Raw genomic sequence first — 17,310 nt, 5'->3', positions numbered from 1 at the left:
AGAGCAGAGATAGAACACCCATAATGCCTCCTACAGCTGGTATAACCGAAGTTCGATTTTGACTCAAAACTTAAGGTAGTCAAAGAGAAAACTTAATGATGTAGCAGGAAGCCCTGGACAGCAGCTTCACTACTTACTCGTTTTGTGCCTACACACAAGTCATTTCTATGGGCCTCAATTTCCTCCTCTATCTTAGGCAAGGGTTATTAAAAGGATTCAGTGGTACATGTACTGAAATATTACCTACCTCACAGAGTTTGAAGTCGTTTTATCATCATTATCATTGCATACTGAGTGATTTCGTGCAGCTTCCTGGACCAGGGTTCTAACCTTGGCTCTGCCACCACAGGCTGTGCCTTTTGGCTAGCGCGTGGCTTCTCTTAACCTCAGCTGTGTCATGGGTAAAATACGGAGTGAGCATTTTGCCTCCTTTCAGTTCCTGCATTCAGTGATTCTAACCCAGTTCACTTTTCCCCTGAAAGCATCCAGAAAAACCAGAACCATGCAGCCAGAATCCAGATACCCCTGGGCACACCTATACTTAGTCCACACCATTTGCAGACAGTGTCTGATGATTCAACCTGTGCCTTGACAGTTGATAAGGGGAAAGAAAAGGCTTATGGAACAATGAGTTTGGCATTTTTATTACTGTCACAGATGATATGGATCACCGCTTGGCCAACACCGTGAATTGTCAACAAAAAAAAAATAATCTCATGTTAACATAATTAGAAAGGGTCGTTTCAGCCAGATTTGGAATGCTGTTCTGAAAACTAACGCCTTCTATGTGTACAAACAACCTACTTCCCCTCGAGCCAGGTGACCTACATAGTGGGGGCATCTTATGAACTGCAACTCACAGAGTTCCAGTGAAGAAAAAGTGCAACGCGCAATAAAGGACAGTCATACATAAATAAGCGAGCATCTTTTGAAAACACGTATCTCTCTTGCAGTGTGCCAGCTACAAATAAAAGAGGGGAGTTGCAGTTCTTCGAGGACAGGGAACATACCCTAATCGTTCCTACACTACCCATAATGGCAGCATAGTATCTAGCACAGGAGAGGGAGGCGTTTGGGAAAGGTGGTAGAGAATGAGACAAGCAAAACAAAGGCTACTCCGTCACTGTTGTGTTTCCGAGCAGGGTTTTGCACCTGGCACTGTTGACATTTTGGGCCACATAATTCTTTGTTGTGGGGGCTGTCCTGTGCATAGTAGGATGTTTAGCAGCAGCCCTGGCCTCTGCCCACTGGACGCCAGTAGCAGACATACGCTCCCTAGTCGTGACGATCAAAAATGACTAGGCGTTGCTAAATATCCCCTGGGAGTGGAATTGCCCCAGACTGCAAACCACTATTTTAGATTATAGAGGTATGCTATAAAACCTTCTAAAAGTTAAGATGCTCGCGTAAACAAACTCCTAGTCCTGCTCCCCATTGATTTCATTCTGTAAGTGTGAGCAGTGTACCTCTCAGAATTAGCAGCTCAGCCGGGGTTCTCCGCCTTTCATGAGCAATAAACCACGTCAGACACAATTCAGACTCGAATTACACTAGCAATTTTTAAATGCCGACCACTTATCAGGGTGTTTTCCTATAGCTTATCTCACTTAAACCCACTGTAACTAGTTTGTTCCATAATCATCTCCTGAAACAAAGCAGAGTTCCTTCTAAATTAGAGGAAACCTTAATGTTTTAAAGAACATGAGTGAAACCAACATTTGTATCCTGTTATCCAGCAGCATCACCTTTAGAGTGGGTTGAGTGGAGGGTCAGTTGGACTAAAAGCAAACCTCAAATAGAAATAGAAAAAAAGCACAGTGAACGGACAGTGTCAGACAGGCCTGTGTTAAATCCCCGGGCTCCTATTGTATAGCTGTGTTAGCCCCGAGAAAGGCACTTCCCCTCTCTGAGCTGCAGTATCTTCATCAGGAAAATAAAAAACAAAACCAGTAGGCACAATAGCATCTAACCTGTCTATATTAGAGAGCATAATGATTGCCAAGTGCCCTAGCACAGTGTCTAGCTTGCTGGCACACCATGAGTAGTATTGTTGTTCTAAATATGCTGGTAGGTTCATCAAGGCAAAAGGAAGGCGCCCAGTTTTATATTCACTGGCTGTCTGGTAAGCAGCCAGATTTTGTAAATTCTTATAAGAAGTTATGATAGGGAGGCCTTATCAATGGCATTTGCAATTCAGCTACTAACTCAAGCCACGGCACTCCCTTACTTGGGTCCGAGCCAGTGACTGGTATTTTCAACGCCAAATAAGAAATTTGTAAAGGAAGAGTAGTTTCAAATGGTATGTTTGTTATAAACCTCTGGAACAAATGTGACCAGGAAAGGGGGGGAAGGCCAGGACAGAAAGTGCACATCCTTGTAGAATGAGGAATATAGTGCCAGCTGTGAAGTTGCCATCAGCTCCATCCATTTTCCCAGATCACCGAGATACTCGTTATTCAGTACATGTTTACCTAATACCTACTAGGTGACGGGATATGAAACCTGGTTCTACCAGTTTTCTTCTGTGTAGCCTGGAACGATTTAGCAGTCTTCCTTTGCCTTATCTGTAAACTTGGAATAATCCTACCCCTAAGGTTTTATGAGGGTTAGACAAAGTCTCTGTAACATTTCTGACGGTATATGACACGCAGAAGGCCCTCAGTGTATATCATTGTCCTCTCATCTACTTGTTCTTATTGAATTAATTGTATGATGTGAAGAAAGAGAGAAGAACGCACACTATAGTCCAGTGGTTCTTAACTTGAGTGTGCAGAGTTTCTGATTCGGTGGGTCTGGGAGGGGGTCCAAGAATTTGCATTTCTAACAAGGGCCGAGATGTGGCTGATGACCCAGGGACTATCCCTTCAGAGCCACTGCCTGTCCCATCTGCCCGCTCCTTCCTGATCACTCAAGTATATGAGAGGACAAGATACGTATGTCCAGAGGGGGTATTAAACGGCTCAACTGGCTTGACCTGTGATAGGAAGGAATCCTGTGATTTGACTTACACATCACCAGATCCCTGAGGTTTCTGTGGGATACGCGTGGTTGCAGCCAGACACTTAGGATTTTCTCTCTCTTTGCATGGTCTCTGCAGCTCCAACTCCAGCCCCGAGACAGAGCTCTCCATCCAAATCATCTGCGTCCCACGCCAGTGATCCTACCCCAGATGACATCTTTGAAGAGGGTTTCGAAAGTCCCAGCAAAAGCGAAGACCAAGAAGCTGTAAGTGACCAGTGTGTTTTTTCTGTTTTTGTTTTTCTTTAAAATCAAAACTTCTGTATCTATACGGACAACGCATGAGGAAAGCTACAGAGTAGAAAAGAATGCTGGCTCCGATGCTTAAGTGCGAAATGGGTTAGTAAGGGGCTTTCTTTTATGTTCAAATGAGCAGCTGAAATAATGTCCTTTCATGACATGCTTCCTACAAGTTCTTGCATTCGTGGGCGTGGCGTCCTCTAACTGAAGTTGCTGCCTTAAAATAACTGATTTTATGTGTGCGTGAAAGCTTGCCCAGCTGTCTTGTGTTTTCAATTGTTGGAAAAAAAAAAAAGTGTTCTCTTCTTGTGTTCTAGCCTGATGGGTCACAGGCCTCAGCCAACAGTGATCAATTTGGGGAGCCCAGTGGGGAGCCCAGTGCTGATAATATAAGTCCACAGGCCGGTAGCTAGATAGCGCAGGTCTGGGTAGGTATCTGTCCTTTTATCTCCTTCATCCTTCAGTCCATCTGCTTTCCCTTTTGCTTGTTCTTCGCTTCTGAAGTTACATCCCTGATGTTTGTACCCCTCTCCTTACCTGAGCCTTTCTCTAGTGTTTGCATCATCTCTCCTTGCCTGGTGTCTGTCTGTCCCCTATTTTTCTTCATGGATGCATGACCTTTGACATATACTGGGAAGCAGGGGTAAGGGTGGGGAATGGGGCCTGGCCACATTATGTTATTACTAAAACGTTCTGATGTTATTAGTAATACGTGGTGATGGTAGAACGAGGCATGGTAAATACTACTGAGCATGGGTGCGGTTTCTGAACGCATCAGTTCCAAGGTGGTCACATTTTGCCCTCCCTGATCAATTTTCAGTGCGACGTGGTCCAGATGCTTTAATCTTTTAAGCAAAGTGTCACTGCACTTGCCTACACTCCACAGATCTGAAGAGGTCACCAACCGACCACACTGAGAAGCCAGACTAAGAAGCAAAAATAAGCAGTGCTTGAAATAAGATTGAGAGAGACGTAAGGTGGTGATAGCCCCTTTCGTCTAGCCAGAGGGTAGGCCCCTCACCCTTTCCACTGTGACAGTGAAATGAGAGCCCAAACACAGGCGGCGTTCGCTTCTGAGGCTCTGCAGTTTGCACCTGTGCTGCAGCATGTGGTTTGCCACCAAACCACTTCAGATTCCATCAGCCGCAGCTACTGTGAGAGAGGTGTACTTACATTTACCAGAAGTGGCTTTTGGCACTTGAATTTCAATACATTTGATTTGATCGAAAGAAAGAGTTGCTGATGAAGTGAACCTTCTCCCGAGACAGAAGAAGTACACCTTGTTACCCAGACATGATTTCTAAGGTCATTCCTTGACAAATGTGTTCAATTTTCAAATCCTTTCCTAGTTTTCCATAAACGTGCAGGGCTGCAAGGCCGTACCCACAGAGCTCCTTTGGAAGGCCTAAACAGCGTGATCAAAACCATTAAAATGGTAAATAGTTTTCACTGCTCATGAATGGATTCTGAGGCTACCCCAGAATCATATTCTCAGTTCACGTGTAAGTTATTTCGACAGTTATTGAAAGCTAATACAGTGCTTTGAAAGTGCATTTTGTTAATAGATTTTATGATTAAAGAACTTAACATACTGTGTATTTTGCCACATTTTATATCAACCCAGTAGCACATCGTAGCACATCATGCCCCACAAAACCAGGTAATACCCGTTGAAAAATTTAGTCTTGTCACGCTATTTGGGAGCTGGTGAATTAAAGGCAAAGTCAATATTCCAAGACAGAAAAGTTGAGGATTATGGGTGGCCTCCTTGAGAAGAATCCTCAAGAGGTTTTCTACCCCTTGCATTTGTTTTATTTCACATGCCCAACCCTGCCTTGAAACATTTGACGAATGAACTAGAGGTGACAAGAGCCATTCATCAGGATAATAGCAAACATCATCCTAAAATCGAAGGTCTTCTAGAAAACAAAGATGACTTACATCATTTGCAGATCAATGTATCAAGCCCTCATCTTTATGAGCCTGTTCAGCCTGAGACAGTCATACAAGCTGAACGGTTCTGTGGGGCTGCCGTCTGTTCTGCATTTGCTGCTCCATCCAGAACTCCAAGTCATAGCTGAGTTGTAAATGGACATAGCATGGTATAGTGAGAAGGGCTCCGGATTTGGAACTTGAGTTCAAATTCCAGCTCAGCTATTTACTAATGGGAAATCTTGGGCAAGGACATAATTTCTTTTGAATCTTGGTTTCTTCATCTGCTAGAAGGGCCTTATATTATATGTTATGTTAACCGAGATAGCATATGTTGAGCCTCTGGCGTGGAGGCAGACACTCAGTACTCAGCTTAAAACTGAACTTAAAATTCTGCATTCTGGACTAAGACACTCTGAGTTGAGCATCTGTCTCCACCACTTATTAGCTGTGTGACCCTGGTGAGATTTTTCTATGTATCGATCTTACTTTGAAAAATACGGATAAAAATAGTGCCACTTCGTAGTTTTATTGTTTGAACTAAGAGTTTCTGTATCTCTCTCTTATTTTGAAAAATAGCGATAAAAATAGTGTTGCTTCATGGGGTTATTGTTTGAACTAAGATTTTATATGTCTATCTTATTTTGAAAAGTAAGGGTAAAAATAGTGCTGCTTCATGGAGTTATTGTTTGAACTAAATGAGTGCTGTATGTGGAGTTCTTAGCACCCAATAGATGTTAGCTGCTGTCACCACCACCACCACCATCACCATCCTAAGTACTCCATAGTTGTTAGTTCCCTGCTACCTAGGATTTTATACATTTAGCTCTTATGTTGACTAAATCCTGCCATAATTACCACGCCATTGGCAGGGAGGTTTTGCTCTGTACTTTATATCTTTGGATAATTAATTTCCAATATGCTTCAAAACAGCTTTGAGCTGGGAAAGCAAAGAAAAACCCATCTCTTTGTTCTCTGGCCTGCCCTGTCCCATAATCAAAATGACCCCAGTTAGGGCCTCACCGGCCACCTCTCACTTCCAAAAATGAGCAATCTTATATCCACACGTAAATCATAACACATGGCTCCTAGCTCCAAAGGAGGGCTGGACTATAATCTTCAACAAAGCAATTTTCTCCCTTTGAAAGCTTAGCCTGGCAATTTTACAATTGCCTATCAGGAAACGCATGGCAAGAGGCTGATGCCAGCCTTGCAGACATATCCCCTAGACCCCCACAAGGAGGGTCCAAATGAGCCTTTCCGGGCCCCTTCATCAATGGCACCGCAAGCCACGTTGGATCTTTCTATCTCCATTCCATTCACCCATCCAACCAACTGGAAATTTACTGACTGTAATTTCTTAGTGCCTTCCCAGACATTTGGAGAAGGGATAACATACAGGGACAGTTAACGTCCGTGGCTTTATTTTCCCCTGTGCCTTCGTACAGTTGGAAAGCAAGAGTTCCATCTTTCTTATCGCCCTTGCAACCATTATCTCCAACTGCTTTTTATTAGAAATACCCACCCAATTTTGAGTAGGTAGGGGTGACATCTGTTGATAAGTTAAAGCCATGGTGCGTCACAGTAAGAGAAAACAGACGGACTCAATCCTTGAAGGGGAAGCTTCAGGGCCAATCTCGAACAGCATTTCTGTATTAGCAATACAGAGAAATACCTTCAATTACTTCGTTCCCTTCTGCCTGGGAGAATCATGTGTCTTGGAAAGACTGGTCAACAGGGACAAGAAAGAACCAAAATAATATTATAATGGTTGATGGGGGAATGGCAGGTAATTTATACTTCACTGATGTGTTGCTGGAGCAATTTTGAGGGCAAAATGTTAGCTTTTGAGGAGATGAAAGAAAAATGAAAACATTTATTTGGTTAAACGGCTAAGTAAATAAACGGCCTATCAGACTTTCCCAGCTGTCAAGTCAAAATAGCGTGTGTAACAAGAGGGAATTGTTTGGTCTGTCTCCCTTAGCAACAATAGATATTGCCATAAATAGTAAGTCGCCATCATTTTTTAAATACTGATCTTCATAGTGGGAACTCAAGACATCTAAAATATTACCTGATGGATTTCTGGTGTTCAAGGGAAAAGAAAGCTGAACTTCAGATGCTCTGGGAGGAAGAATCTTAAAAAAAAAAAAAAAAAAAAAAGCTCAGGGGATGAGGTGGAAAAAGAAAAGAAAGGCACACAGAGCTCACGGGACTTGGGTCTGAATTATGGTTCCAAAGCAGATAACCTTTAACCCCTCTAAACCTTGGTCCCCTCATATGGATAAAATATGGATAATGTAGACCAGCTCTCTCCCAAGGCTCTCCCAGAATCGGAAGGTAGCATGAAAATGAAAGCTTTGTAAGCTTTGATGGTGAAATACATGTACTTGGGATTATTATTACTATTCTATTTTTAAATAGAACCAAACAACAGAGCCTTAAAACAAAGAGCCACGAGAACAGAAAACAATCTGTCCATTTCATGGACACAGCACTCAGAGGGAAGTTCAACCCAAACTGTTGGAATGGTTCAGGCAGGAGATGTGAAGGGTCTGGCTGAGGGCAGGGTTGGATGGGATGGAGAGGTGAGCTTCTGGCCAAGAGTTATTTGAAAGATAAAAGCAGGAGGAAGTTAATACTGAAGGGAAATGGGAGGTGAGGAAAGGAGCACAATCTAGGATGATCTCCAGGTTCCTGACGTAGGGGTCCAGGCGTGCCAACCACTGAGCTGAGCAACCTGCTTGAGCAGAAATAAGGCAAATTTACATTGGGACCACTTGAACTTGAGGTGGCTATGAGACATCCAAGTAGAGATGCCAGTAGTGGCTGCAGATGAGACTCTGGAGGTCAACAGAGAAAACCAGACTAGAGAGCAAGATTTCAACATGGCTTTAAGTCACTGGAGGAGTGGGCAAAACTAGATACACTTGATCATTTAGAGCAGAGGTCGGCAAACTCTGTAAATATTTGTGTTTCACAGGCCATACGGTCTCTGTCGCAGCTAATCTGCTCCACTCTTGCAGCAGGAAAGCAGCAAAAAGTGTGGCTAAGTTCCAGTAATACTTGACATATAAAAAACAAGTGGTCACCCAGACTGGCCAATGGACCGTAGTTTGCTGCCCTCTGATTTGGATCACACTCGGTGCCTCTAAAACCACGCTGTAGAAAATCACCACAATTGTCTTTCATTAACTGCCACTAATAAAATATATTTAAAAGTGACTCGCATGTTTATGGCACTTTCATAAACAGCGCCTAACTCAATCCTCAGGAGAACATTCTTCAGTATTTCTATTCTTCCCACTTCCCAAATATGATAGGTAAGGCAGAGAGGCTAATGACTTGCTAAAACCAGAAGATCCACATGTAATGGAGCTCAGATTTAAATCCAGACCCAGGTTAAATAGCTCAAGGCGCACAGATAGGACCAGGACAACTGAGTCCTAGCAGCTTCTCTTCGACTTAACTGCTGTGTGACCTGAGGCAGATGGCTTCATTTCGGACTTTTGGTCTCCTCTTCTGTAAAACAGTGTCCACAGGCCCTTCCAGCTTTGGCAGTCTAGAACCTTCTAACGTGCTCTCAGTCACCCTTGTTTGAGACCTAGTCCTCAAACAAGCTCTCCCAACAGCACCCCTTCCCCAGGCTGTCCTTATTCCCAGCTAACAAAGCACAGGACCGAAGTCCCTTAAACAGGCTGACTTCATTTAGGTTCTTGGAGACAACCGGCCTGAGATCCAGGACCCACTCCTAAAGGCCAAGAGCTTACCCAGGACAGGCCCTCCTGCTGATGGCTGAGAACTGGTGTCGGCAACCTCAGTATCCTCATCTGCTATGTGCCAAGGTCAAGAAAGATGCCATACACGTGCAAAGCAGATAGTTTGTGTCCGTCATCATTATTGATGGGAAAATGCAAAATTGATCAGAACATGTGCAGTCCCACTGGGAACTCAGATTGTACATCTCTGTGTTCACCAAGTGAGTTTCAACATCCAAGACCCCAGGAAGTGAGCGTGTTTGACAGCAGCATCGATCTCTAAGGTATTATCATTAAATCCATCCTGTGTTCTGAAGACTTTTCTACCCTGAAGGACAGATTTTCAGGCTGGAAGTGGTTAGAAAGCTTTGTTGTTGTTGTTGTTGTTTTTCTTTCCTTTGAATAAAAAGGAAAGAAAGACTCCCACCACTTGTTAAAATCCTCCATGTTCTCTGAGCTCATTTATTAATGTTACCAACCCCATTTTACAGATGAAGAAACTGAGGTCCAGGTGAAATTCTTGCCTATGTTCATAGAGGTAGTTAGGAGGATTGCCAGGATCTTTCTGGATCTAAAATTCATGCATCTTTGATGACCCTATTTATATCTTCCGATTGAACTTGAAGTTATTTCAGCCTTATTTACACTCCCTGGTAACCACCATCCTTTTTCATTTGCCAAGCCAGTAAATGTAAAACCCCAGAGAGCTGGGCCTCACTGTCGGGACTAGAAGATCATGAGATTGAAGTTGTTCCCTTGGCAGGACTACACTAAGCTTTGGCTCACCCCCCAGGTCCAGGCTCACCCCTGGCTTGGCTCAGTGTTAACCTCACCCCCGGGCCCCCAGATGGGCCACAGATGGGCCCACTCAACAAGTAGATTGCCTGGTACACATTGACCTTACATCCAAGACCACCTTTCTCAGCATGCCATGTCTTTTATCCACTATAATTTTTTTGGACACACCTTTGCTAGATGTAGCCAAGCTTTTCAAAAATGAACACAATAAAAATTAAATAGATGCAAAGTAATAAGCCCAATTTAGGTGGATTTCAAAGGGGGCTCATTTATAATGTGGGATAGGAAACGATTTGCTCCTGTACTTCAAGCCAAACAACGGGGGACAGGTGGGGAAGTGAGGAATCCAGCACAGAAATGGGATCCAGACCTGGGCTGCCCTCCTGGCTTTCCACTGTTTCCTGTGGACTTTGGGAAAAACAACCCTCAAATCTGGGAGTTTCAGTTTCTTCCTGAAAGAAATGAACTGTGAGACAGAGGACGCTCCTTGCTTTGACATTTTACGAAGGGAACACATGGTAGTAGAGAGGACAGTGGGCTTAGAAAGACCTGGGTGAGTTCCCACGGAACTCTAGAAATCTCATCTATAGGGGTTGAAAGCAGATCAGTGGTTGTGGGCACCAAAGGGAACTTTTTAGGGTGAGGAATTATCCTATAGCTCGAGTAGGTGGGGAGGGCTACACAGGATTATATACGTTTGTCAAAACTCATCAAACTGTACACTTTCAATGGGAACGTCTCATTGTATGTAAGTTATACCTCAATGAAGTTGATTTAAAAATCAGAGTAGGTCACTTCATAGAAATGAAGACTAGATTAGAGGTTACTGGGTGTTGCAGATAAAAGGGAATAAGGAGTTACTGTTTTATGGGTATAGATTCTAGGGTAATGCAAGAGTTTGGGAAATGGTGGTGATGGTTCCACAACACTGAGTGAATGTAATTAGTATCTTTGAATTGTACACTTAAAAATGATTAAAATGTCAAATGCTGTGCTGTATACATTTTAGCACAATAGAAAAAAAGCTAAAAATAAGAGCAAACCGGGTCATATCCCAGCCCTGCCCTGTGCTGGCTGAGTGACCTTGAGCAAGTCACCCAACTCTGAGCAGCGCTGCTTCATCTCGGTGAATGGAGATGGGCTCAGGGTACAGCCTCATTGTGATGCCCAAGTGAGGTCACAGGTGACACAGGAAAGAAAGACCTTCGCAAACGGCAAACATTTCTCTAAGCATCAACTGTTCCCTGTGATGCTACTTGGCTGTTGTCCGCAAGCACATAATTATACTTGAAGTGGTCTCTGTTATCCACAGGGCCCTGCAACCAGACTCTTTAGATGAACCCCCCACCCTGTGCTTTCTGCAGTTTCCCCAGGCTGATCCAGCGCCATTATTAGGTTTCATAACAGAGCCCATTTGCAGTGGCCCCTATGTGCTTCAAAGGAGAAGCAATTTGGAGAGCCACCTACAGGTGATCAGAGGCCTAAAACCATCTTCTGTACAGGAAGCAAAAAGCCACATGCCCAGACTTAAGGGACGTAACCTTTTTTTTGGAGTACCTCCTCTGTGCCAGGCTCTGTGCTAGACAACCAACGTGTATTTGCTCTGTCAATGCTTACACACCTCTCACAGAGAGGAAGCCTAGCCTCATTTTACAGATGAGGAAACTGGCACTCAGAGGAGTTAAGTAACCTTCGCAGAGCCATAGGGACACTAAGTGGGTGACACGGAGAAAGAGCAGAAGCCTGACAGCCGGGAGCCGGCCCAGCCCTCGCAGGTAGGCCTTTGGGTTCCGTTAAACATGAACAGGTTCAGGGAACATCAGCATCAGACAAGGTCACCCCACCACCGTGATGGGTTAATACACATCAAGACCCCTCGGTCCCACGGCTGAGCACAGGCAGAACATGAATAGTGTCCACAATATAAAAATGACCAAGCGTCCTTCCAGCTTTAACTTGCTCCATTCTTTCTGCCCTCAAGATTTATTAAAATAACCACACACCCCCTTTCTCAGAGCATCCAACCCAGAGAAAAACCTTGTTTGACCCTCCCCCAAGTCATCTACCAGAAGCCCAGTCCCGTGGTCAGCCCTTCCTCATACCCTTGCAGATGCCCTCCCTGCAGTGAGTGATCACCCCACTTGTTCCGCTGCACGTGTGCTCCTGGTGGACTCTGGCTACAGGAACTTGGCAGCGGGAATACTGACCTAGATCCGCCTGATTTCCAATCTGTGTGCTTTCATTCTTCCACTGTACCTCCCAGAAAACAGGGTATTCCGCTTACGTCAAAGGTTGGGGGGTTGATTTTGTTTTCATGTGTACCGTCTGGTTTTCTGTCTACTTTGTCCTCTAGAAATGACGATGTTAATATGTCAATCACAAGTGAGCTTAAAGCTCGTGAGTGAAGAACCATTCATTCGTTCACTCACATCCTCATTCTCCCTGTTGTGAGCAGCTGTGCCACCCATGTTCGAAGCTCTCGCTCAGGATTTGGGGTACTGACATGAAAGGTGCGGTGGGGCTCACTATGGAGAGAGTACTGGGGGTAACACGATGGCAGTGTAGACAGAAGTCTGCACAGAGTACTAAGAGTCTGGGAAGCCTTTCTACTTGAGCTGGTTCTGAACACCCAGGTGCAGGACAAAAAGAGGCCCCGGGGACACTGCCTGAGCAGAGATGGAAAAAGTCCTGTCACGTCAGGCTGACCAGAAGCAGAGTATGGGAGGTGGGGTTCAGGAGGAAAGGAGGTGAGCGAGGCTGGATGGGCCGGTGGAGCGTATTGGAAAGGCGTCGTGTACCATCCTGAGGAGTTTGTATTGTCCTCAGAGTAATAAGGAGTCAGAAGGGTCATTTCAAGCAAGCGACTGCCATGACCAAATCCATTTCAGAGACTATTCTGGCAGAGGCATAAAGAACCTTCTTTTAAAGCATGATGGACGTGACCGGCAGGTTGTTTTGATTCATGGTCTGGAAGGGGCATTTATTAGCTCTAATCAATAGACTATGAGACTAAAGGGTCTCGTGTGCCCAGTCTAAAGAGCTTTCACCTTACGCTGTGGGTAATGGGGAGGCCTTTGAAGGATTTGAAGAAGGGTAGAGATGTGGTCAAATCTGCCCAGAGAAAACAACAAATGTCACCAGCATGCTGTGTTAATGTGTGATTCCATTTAGACTTTCTGGAATACTGAAAATAGCCTGAACACCCCACTGTGACCTTGCCAGAAGTCAGGTTGAAAATTTCTGGATCAAATGATTTCTTAGCTCTCCTCCAACTCTGACAGTCTAAGATTCGGTAACAAGGCAGGTAAAGCTATTGCCAAAATGGATAATGCATCACAGTGTCAGACTTTGGGATTATCTGCTGCTTGGGGTTTTCCACACCACTGCTCCCCTTCATTAGTGGGGATAATTGGGAGTTGACTGCACTTGTTACCGCTGTTGTGATGGGTATTTGAAGCTAAATTCCGGCAAGCAGAAGATGTGTGAATATTTATCTCAGCTGCAGAAAGTTAATGCAGTGTGGCATTAATTACCCTGTCTGAGCCTGCTGTCTTCTTCTGTTTTTAGGTGTCATTCTCAGTTGAATAAATTAGTTTCCAAAATTAGAATAGAGCAAATTGTAGGGTGAGATCAAGGCAGCTTGACTCCTTCGGGCATCCATAAAGAAGGGTGGGCTGAGGAAGTCTACCCTAGGAAGAGTAAGATGCCTCCTGGTAGCCCATAGGCAAAGAAAATGGTTTTTCCCAATACTTGTACTTTACGATTCCACCTTGGCTCCACCCACCCTACCCCAGAACACAGACACACAGGAAAGTTACAGGCTTAGCTGTACAACACGGATTTGAAACGTTTCAAGACATTGGCAAAGACTAGATTAGGTGCTTAATAAGTCATCTTGCTATACATTTTGCTAGACTACATTTTGAGAGAATAAAGCCAAATTGGAGGGGTTTTAAGGACAAAGTGATCAAAACAGTGAAGAATGTAAAACTGTCTCGTAGTCATTCGTTAATTCCAAAACCCTTCATTGAACACCAACTGCGCTAGGTTCACATATGTGAAATGGCAGAAGGAGCCTGCACGCCGTAACCAGAAGTAGGGTGTGGAAGAATGGTCTTCCACATTTTCTGTTATTGGATATTTGGAAGAATTACACTCATTCTTCACATTTTAAGGCAGTATGAAGTTCCATGGGTGGAAAGCATGGAGGCACAAATGGGCACTCTGTTATGTTACAAAATAGGGTGCCTCAAAGGGGAGGAAGCTCTTTCTCCCTGGAAGAACACAAACATAATGAGTTCTAGAAGAAAACATCCTGGATCTGATGGCAGGAGTCCTGGATCCATTCATGGCTTGGTTACTAAGTAACCTTGCGACTCTGGGGAAACAAAAGCTCTCTTCTCTGAGCTTCACATTCCTCAGCTATAAAATGATGGATCTGGACAAAATTATCTACTAGTATATTCCAACTTTATAACAAAGACAAGCCAGGTGATATACTAAATACATGAGAGGCAGGCAGCACCATGACCTGGAGATCACATACCTCTCTGACCTTCCGTTTTTATCTGCAGTATGAGGGTGGAGAGAGAAAAAGCCCCTCTCAGGACTGTTAAATAAAATAAGACATTTGGGAGCTTTATGAACTCCAAAGGCCTCTACAACACTACAGATTAAAGAGTTGGCTTTTTTTTTTTTTCCAGCTGTTGTAACAGACTAAAAAAGCACTGGACCCTATTTTAGGTCTCATGTCCCCAACTTACTTGGTGTGTGACTATGGGCAAATTATTTAACTTCTCTATGCTTGATTTCTCACTTGCAAAGGAGAAAAAGCATCTGCCTTACAAGTCTGTTGTGATGAGTTAAAAAAAATGCATTTGAAATACCTAGCATCATGCTAGACACATAGTAGGGGCTCACAAAATGCCAGTTCAATCTGATGGTTCAAGAAAATAAACAAATAAAAAGGATCTATACTCACATAGTAGGAGGCAGGCTAACATATAAAATATGGCAGAATTAAGATGTGACTGTGTCCATTTCTGGCACAAACATCCAAGAGTGACAGCATAAGGGCAATTTTAATGGAAGAGACTATGTATGCTTCAGACCAGAGTACGTATTGATCTGATCTGCTTAGCTAGTACATCTCGGGCCATTTCAACATGTACTGGCATCCTAAAGTGGTTTCAACAAAGCCAAACACCATTTGCCATCTACGTTTGGGTTGAAGGTTTGCTATGTCATACATTGGTAAAAATCCTGTGTATTTCTCAGGGCAGCCCCATGGGTACAGGCAAAGGCCTGGCCAAACTCGAAACAACAGATTGAATGGAAACAAGTCCCAGAAGCTTTTAACTAAGAGCTAACAGCACAAGTGCTGTTTCTCTTGCTGTAAAGTGTGCTCAGTCATGACTGCTTGGAGAAACCAAAGAGTGTGTGAAATGGAATTTCAGCGGGATCAAGTGGACATTCATAAAACTGTGTTGGAAAAATCTCCACCTGATTCAGGATAATTGTTAACCATTTTGAAGACCTGTTACTGCCAAACACTGTGCTAGATGCTTTATATAGATTATCTCTAATTTTCTCAAGAACCCTGTTGGATAAGCAGGATGATTCCCATTTCATGGTTGGGAAAACTGAGTCTCAGAAAAGGTAAATTTCTTGCCCATATCACACAGCTTGTCCAGCTCGCTCCACTATACCATGCTATTTCCCTAACAGGGGCAGTCCATCTTGTTTGAAAAACAAGGACGAACCTAGGTGAGTAGTTCTTCTCGATGACAAAAATTTGCCAAGATGATATGCACCATGATCAAACAATCCAAAAATTACCCGAGGTCATCCATCCTACATTGTCACCTTTCTGTTCTAATCCCAAACTCTCCTTCCCAAACTGTCTCAGAAAATCCTATCTGGAAAAGAGCAGGTCTCACTTTGTCCCTCTATCCATAGGAGCTGCAGCCTCTCTGCGCAGATCAACAGACCTAAGACATAGCATCAATGCGGGCTCATTGTGGGTGCTTCCGGACTGGGATGGAAATCAGCATCACAACAGCTCTCCTGGATTCTTTCACCTCACCTCATCCGCAAAGAAATTCATTATTGCCCAATGGAACTCGTTTGGAAGAGGGAACTAAGAGTTTTTGGCAACTGACGGCAGATACCTATGGCAGCACAAAAAACAGACAAACAAACAAAAAAAACCACAAAAGTGTAACAAAATTATACCCAACGTTAAATCACAAATCCAGCAAATGCTTCTCAAACAAATATTCTGAGCTCTCCTAGTGTGGGTTTAAAGATGACCCAGTATGCAAAATAATAATTCTCTTTTTATTTCTCTACCTGTTGACCACTGTAGAGACATCAAATTTGGAGCGACAGGCCTCAGAGAGTTACAACAAAGTTGGCACTGACTTCTTTTAGGCAAAGCAAGAGGTCCTCTGTGACTACAATCTCATGATCCATCTGCCTTTGACATATGATGATGTTTTTTCATCACTCCACGGGCCTCGTCTGCCATTTTCCCCCTTTCCTTCCTTTGTCATGTTTGAAAATTAATGGGTGTACAAATTTTTGTATCGCTTTTGACTTTTTTTAGATATTGATGAAGAAATCTAACTGGGGGAAAAAGTCCCATATGAAATGAATTAACTTGAAATCACAAGACAAATATGTGGTTGATTGTTCTTTACGATCAAGAATGTTGCCAAAACCCTTTAGCTATTTCTGCATCCTGGTGAAGAAAGACAGCTTTCGTTTTGAAACTTCATTCTGTGCGTAGGAAAGGACATCAAATCCCATTGATGAGAAAGAGGAACAATGCATCTGATTTCCTAAGAAGCTCTAAATTCTAAGTACAATAAAATGATATTTTTTATTTTTCCGATATCTTGCTGCTGTGATGCTATGCAGACAAGTGTCTTCTCCACGTGCCATTTTCAAAGAAAAGTCATTTGCCAAATAATTCTGATACAATCCTGGTAATGTGGTTTTGGATCTTAAAAACCGACTTTCTATTGGAACAATGGTGACACGAATATTCAGAGTAACAAACTGATTCTGTGGTCACAATGGTTCATCTCTGTCCCTTTTTGTACATCAGAAAATTCAAATGGGATTTTTATTTTATAACTTGAAAAGAAAAAAACCTTACCATTAAACTCTTTAACTATTTAAGGGAAATGGCTTTAAGGAGTTCTAATGAAAAAAAAAATTGCCATTTTTTTTTGTAAATATAAATGTTAATGAAAATGCTTTTTAATAATGCCATTACACTGTAGAGAAGGTAGCAGATTGAGTGCAAGATGTGACAAACTTGATGGATGGGGCTCGCTTTCCAGATGTTATTCTGGAGCATATGGTAGGAAGCTGGAATTCAGAGACAGCTGGCAGGAGCAGTTGGCCAATCAGCAGCTAGTGAACAGGAAGGGAGCATGTGACACCATCATCTAATTTAGCCTTCCCACAAGAGAACCCACCCTCTACGTAAAACAAGAAAAGACAATTCACATTTTGAAGGACTGTCCTTCAGATTCTAAACCTCCCTTCCACCTCT

At 43.3% G+C, this 17,310-nt stretch overlaps 1 protein-coding gene across 6 annotated transcripts in view; it reads left to right on the top strand.

The window, feature by feature from the left end:
* DAB1 (DAB adaptor protein 1) overlaps positions 1-15,998 on the top strand; it is a 390,549-nt gene extending 374,551 nt beyond the window's left edge. For 4 of the 6 annotated variants that reach the window (XM_033115304.1, XM_033115303.1, XM_033115305.1 and 1 more), the window contains 3 exons: positions 3,098-3,225; positions 3,576-3,686; positions 15,705-15,998. In XM_033115304.1, the coding sequence (XP_032971195.1) occupies positions 3,098-3,225; positions 3,576-3,671 (224 nt within the window). In that variant the 3' untranslated portion in view covers positions 3,672-3,686; positions 15,705-15,998. The remainder of the gene's footprint in view (positions 1-3,097; positions 3,226-3,575; positions 3,687-15,704) is intronic. The other 2 variants (XM_033115308.1, XM_033115307.1) reach the window with 1 other exon arrangement.
* The last annotated feature ends 1,312 nt before the right edge of the window (positions 15,999-17,310 follow it).

This window comes from Rhinolophus ferrumequinum, chromosome 9 (assembly GCF_004115265.2).
Source record: "Rhinolophus ferrumequinum isolate MPI-CBG mRhiFer1 chromosome 9, mRhiFer1_v1.p, whole genome shotgun sequence".
NCBI lineage: Eukaryota > Metazoa > Chordata > Mammalia > Chiroptera > Rhinolophidae > Rhinolophus > Rhinolophus ferrumequinum.
This window is presented reverse-complemented; position numbering and strand designations above follow the sequence as displayed.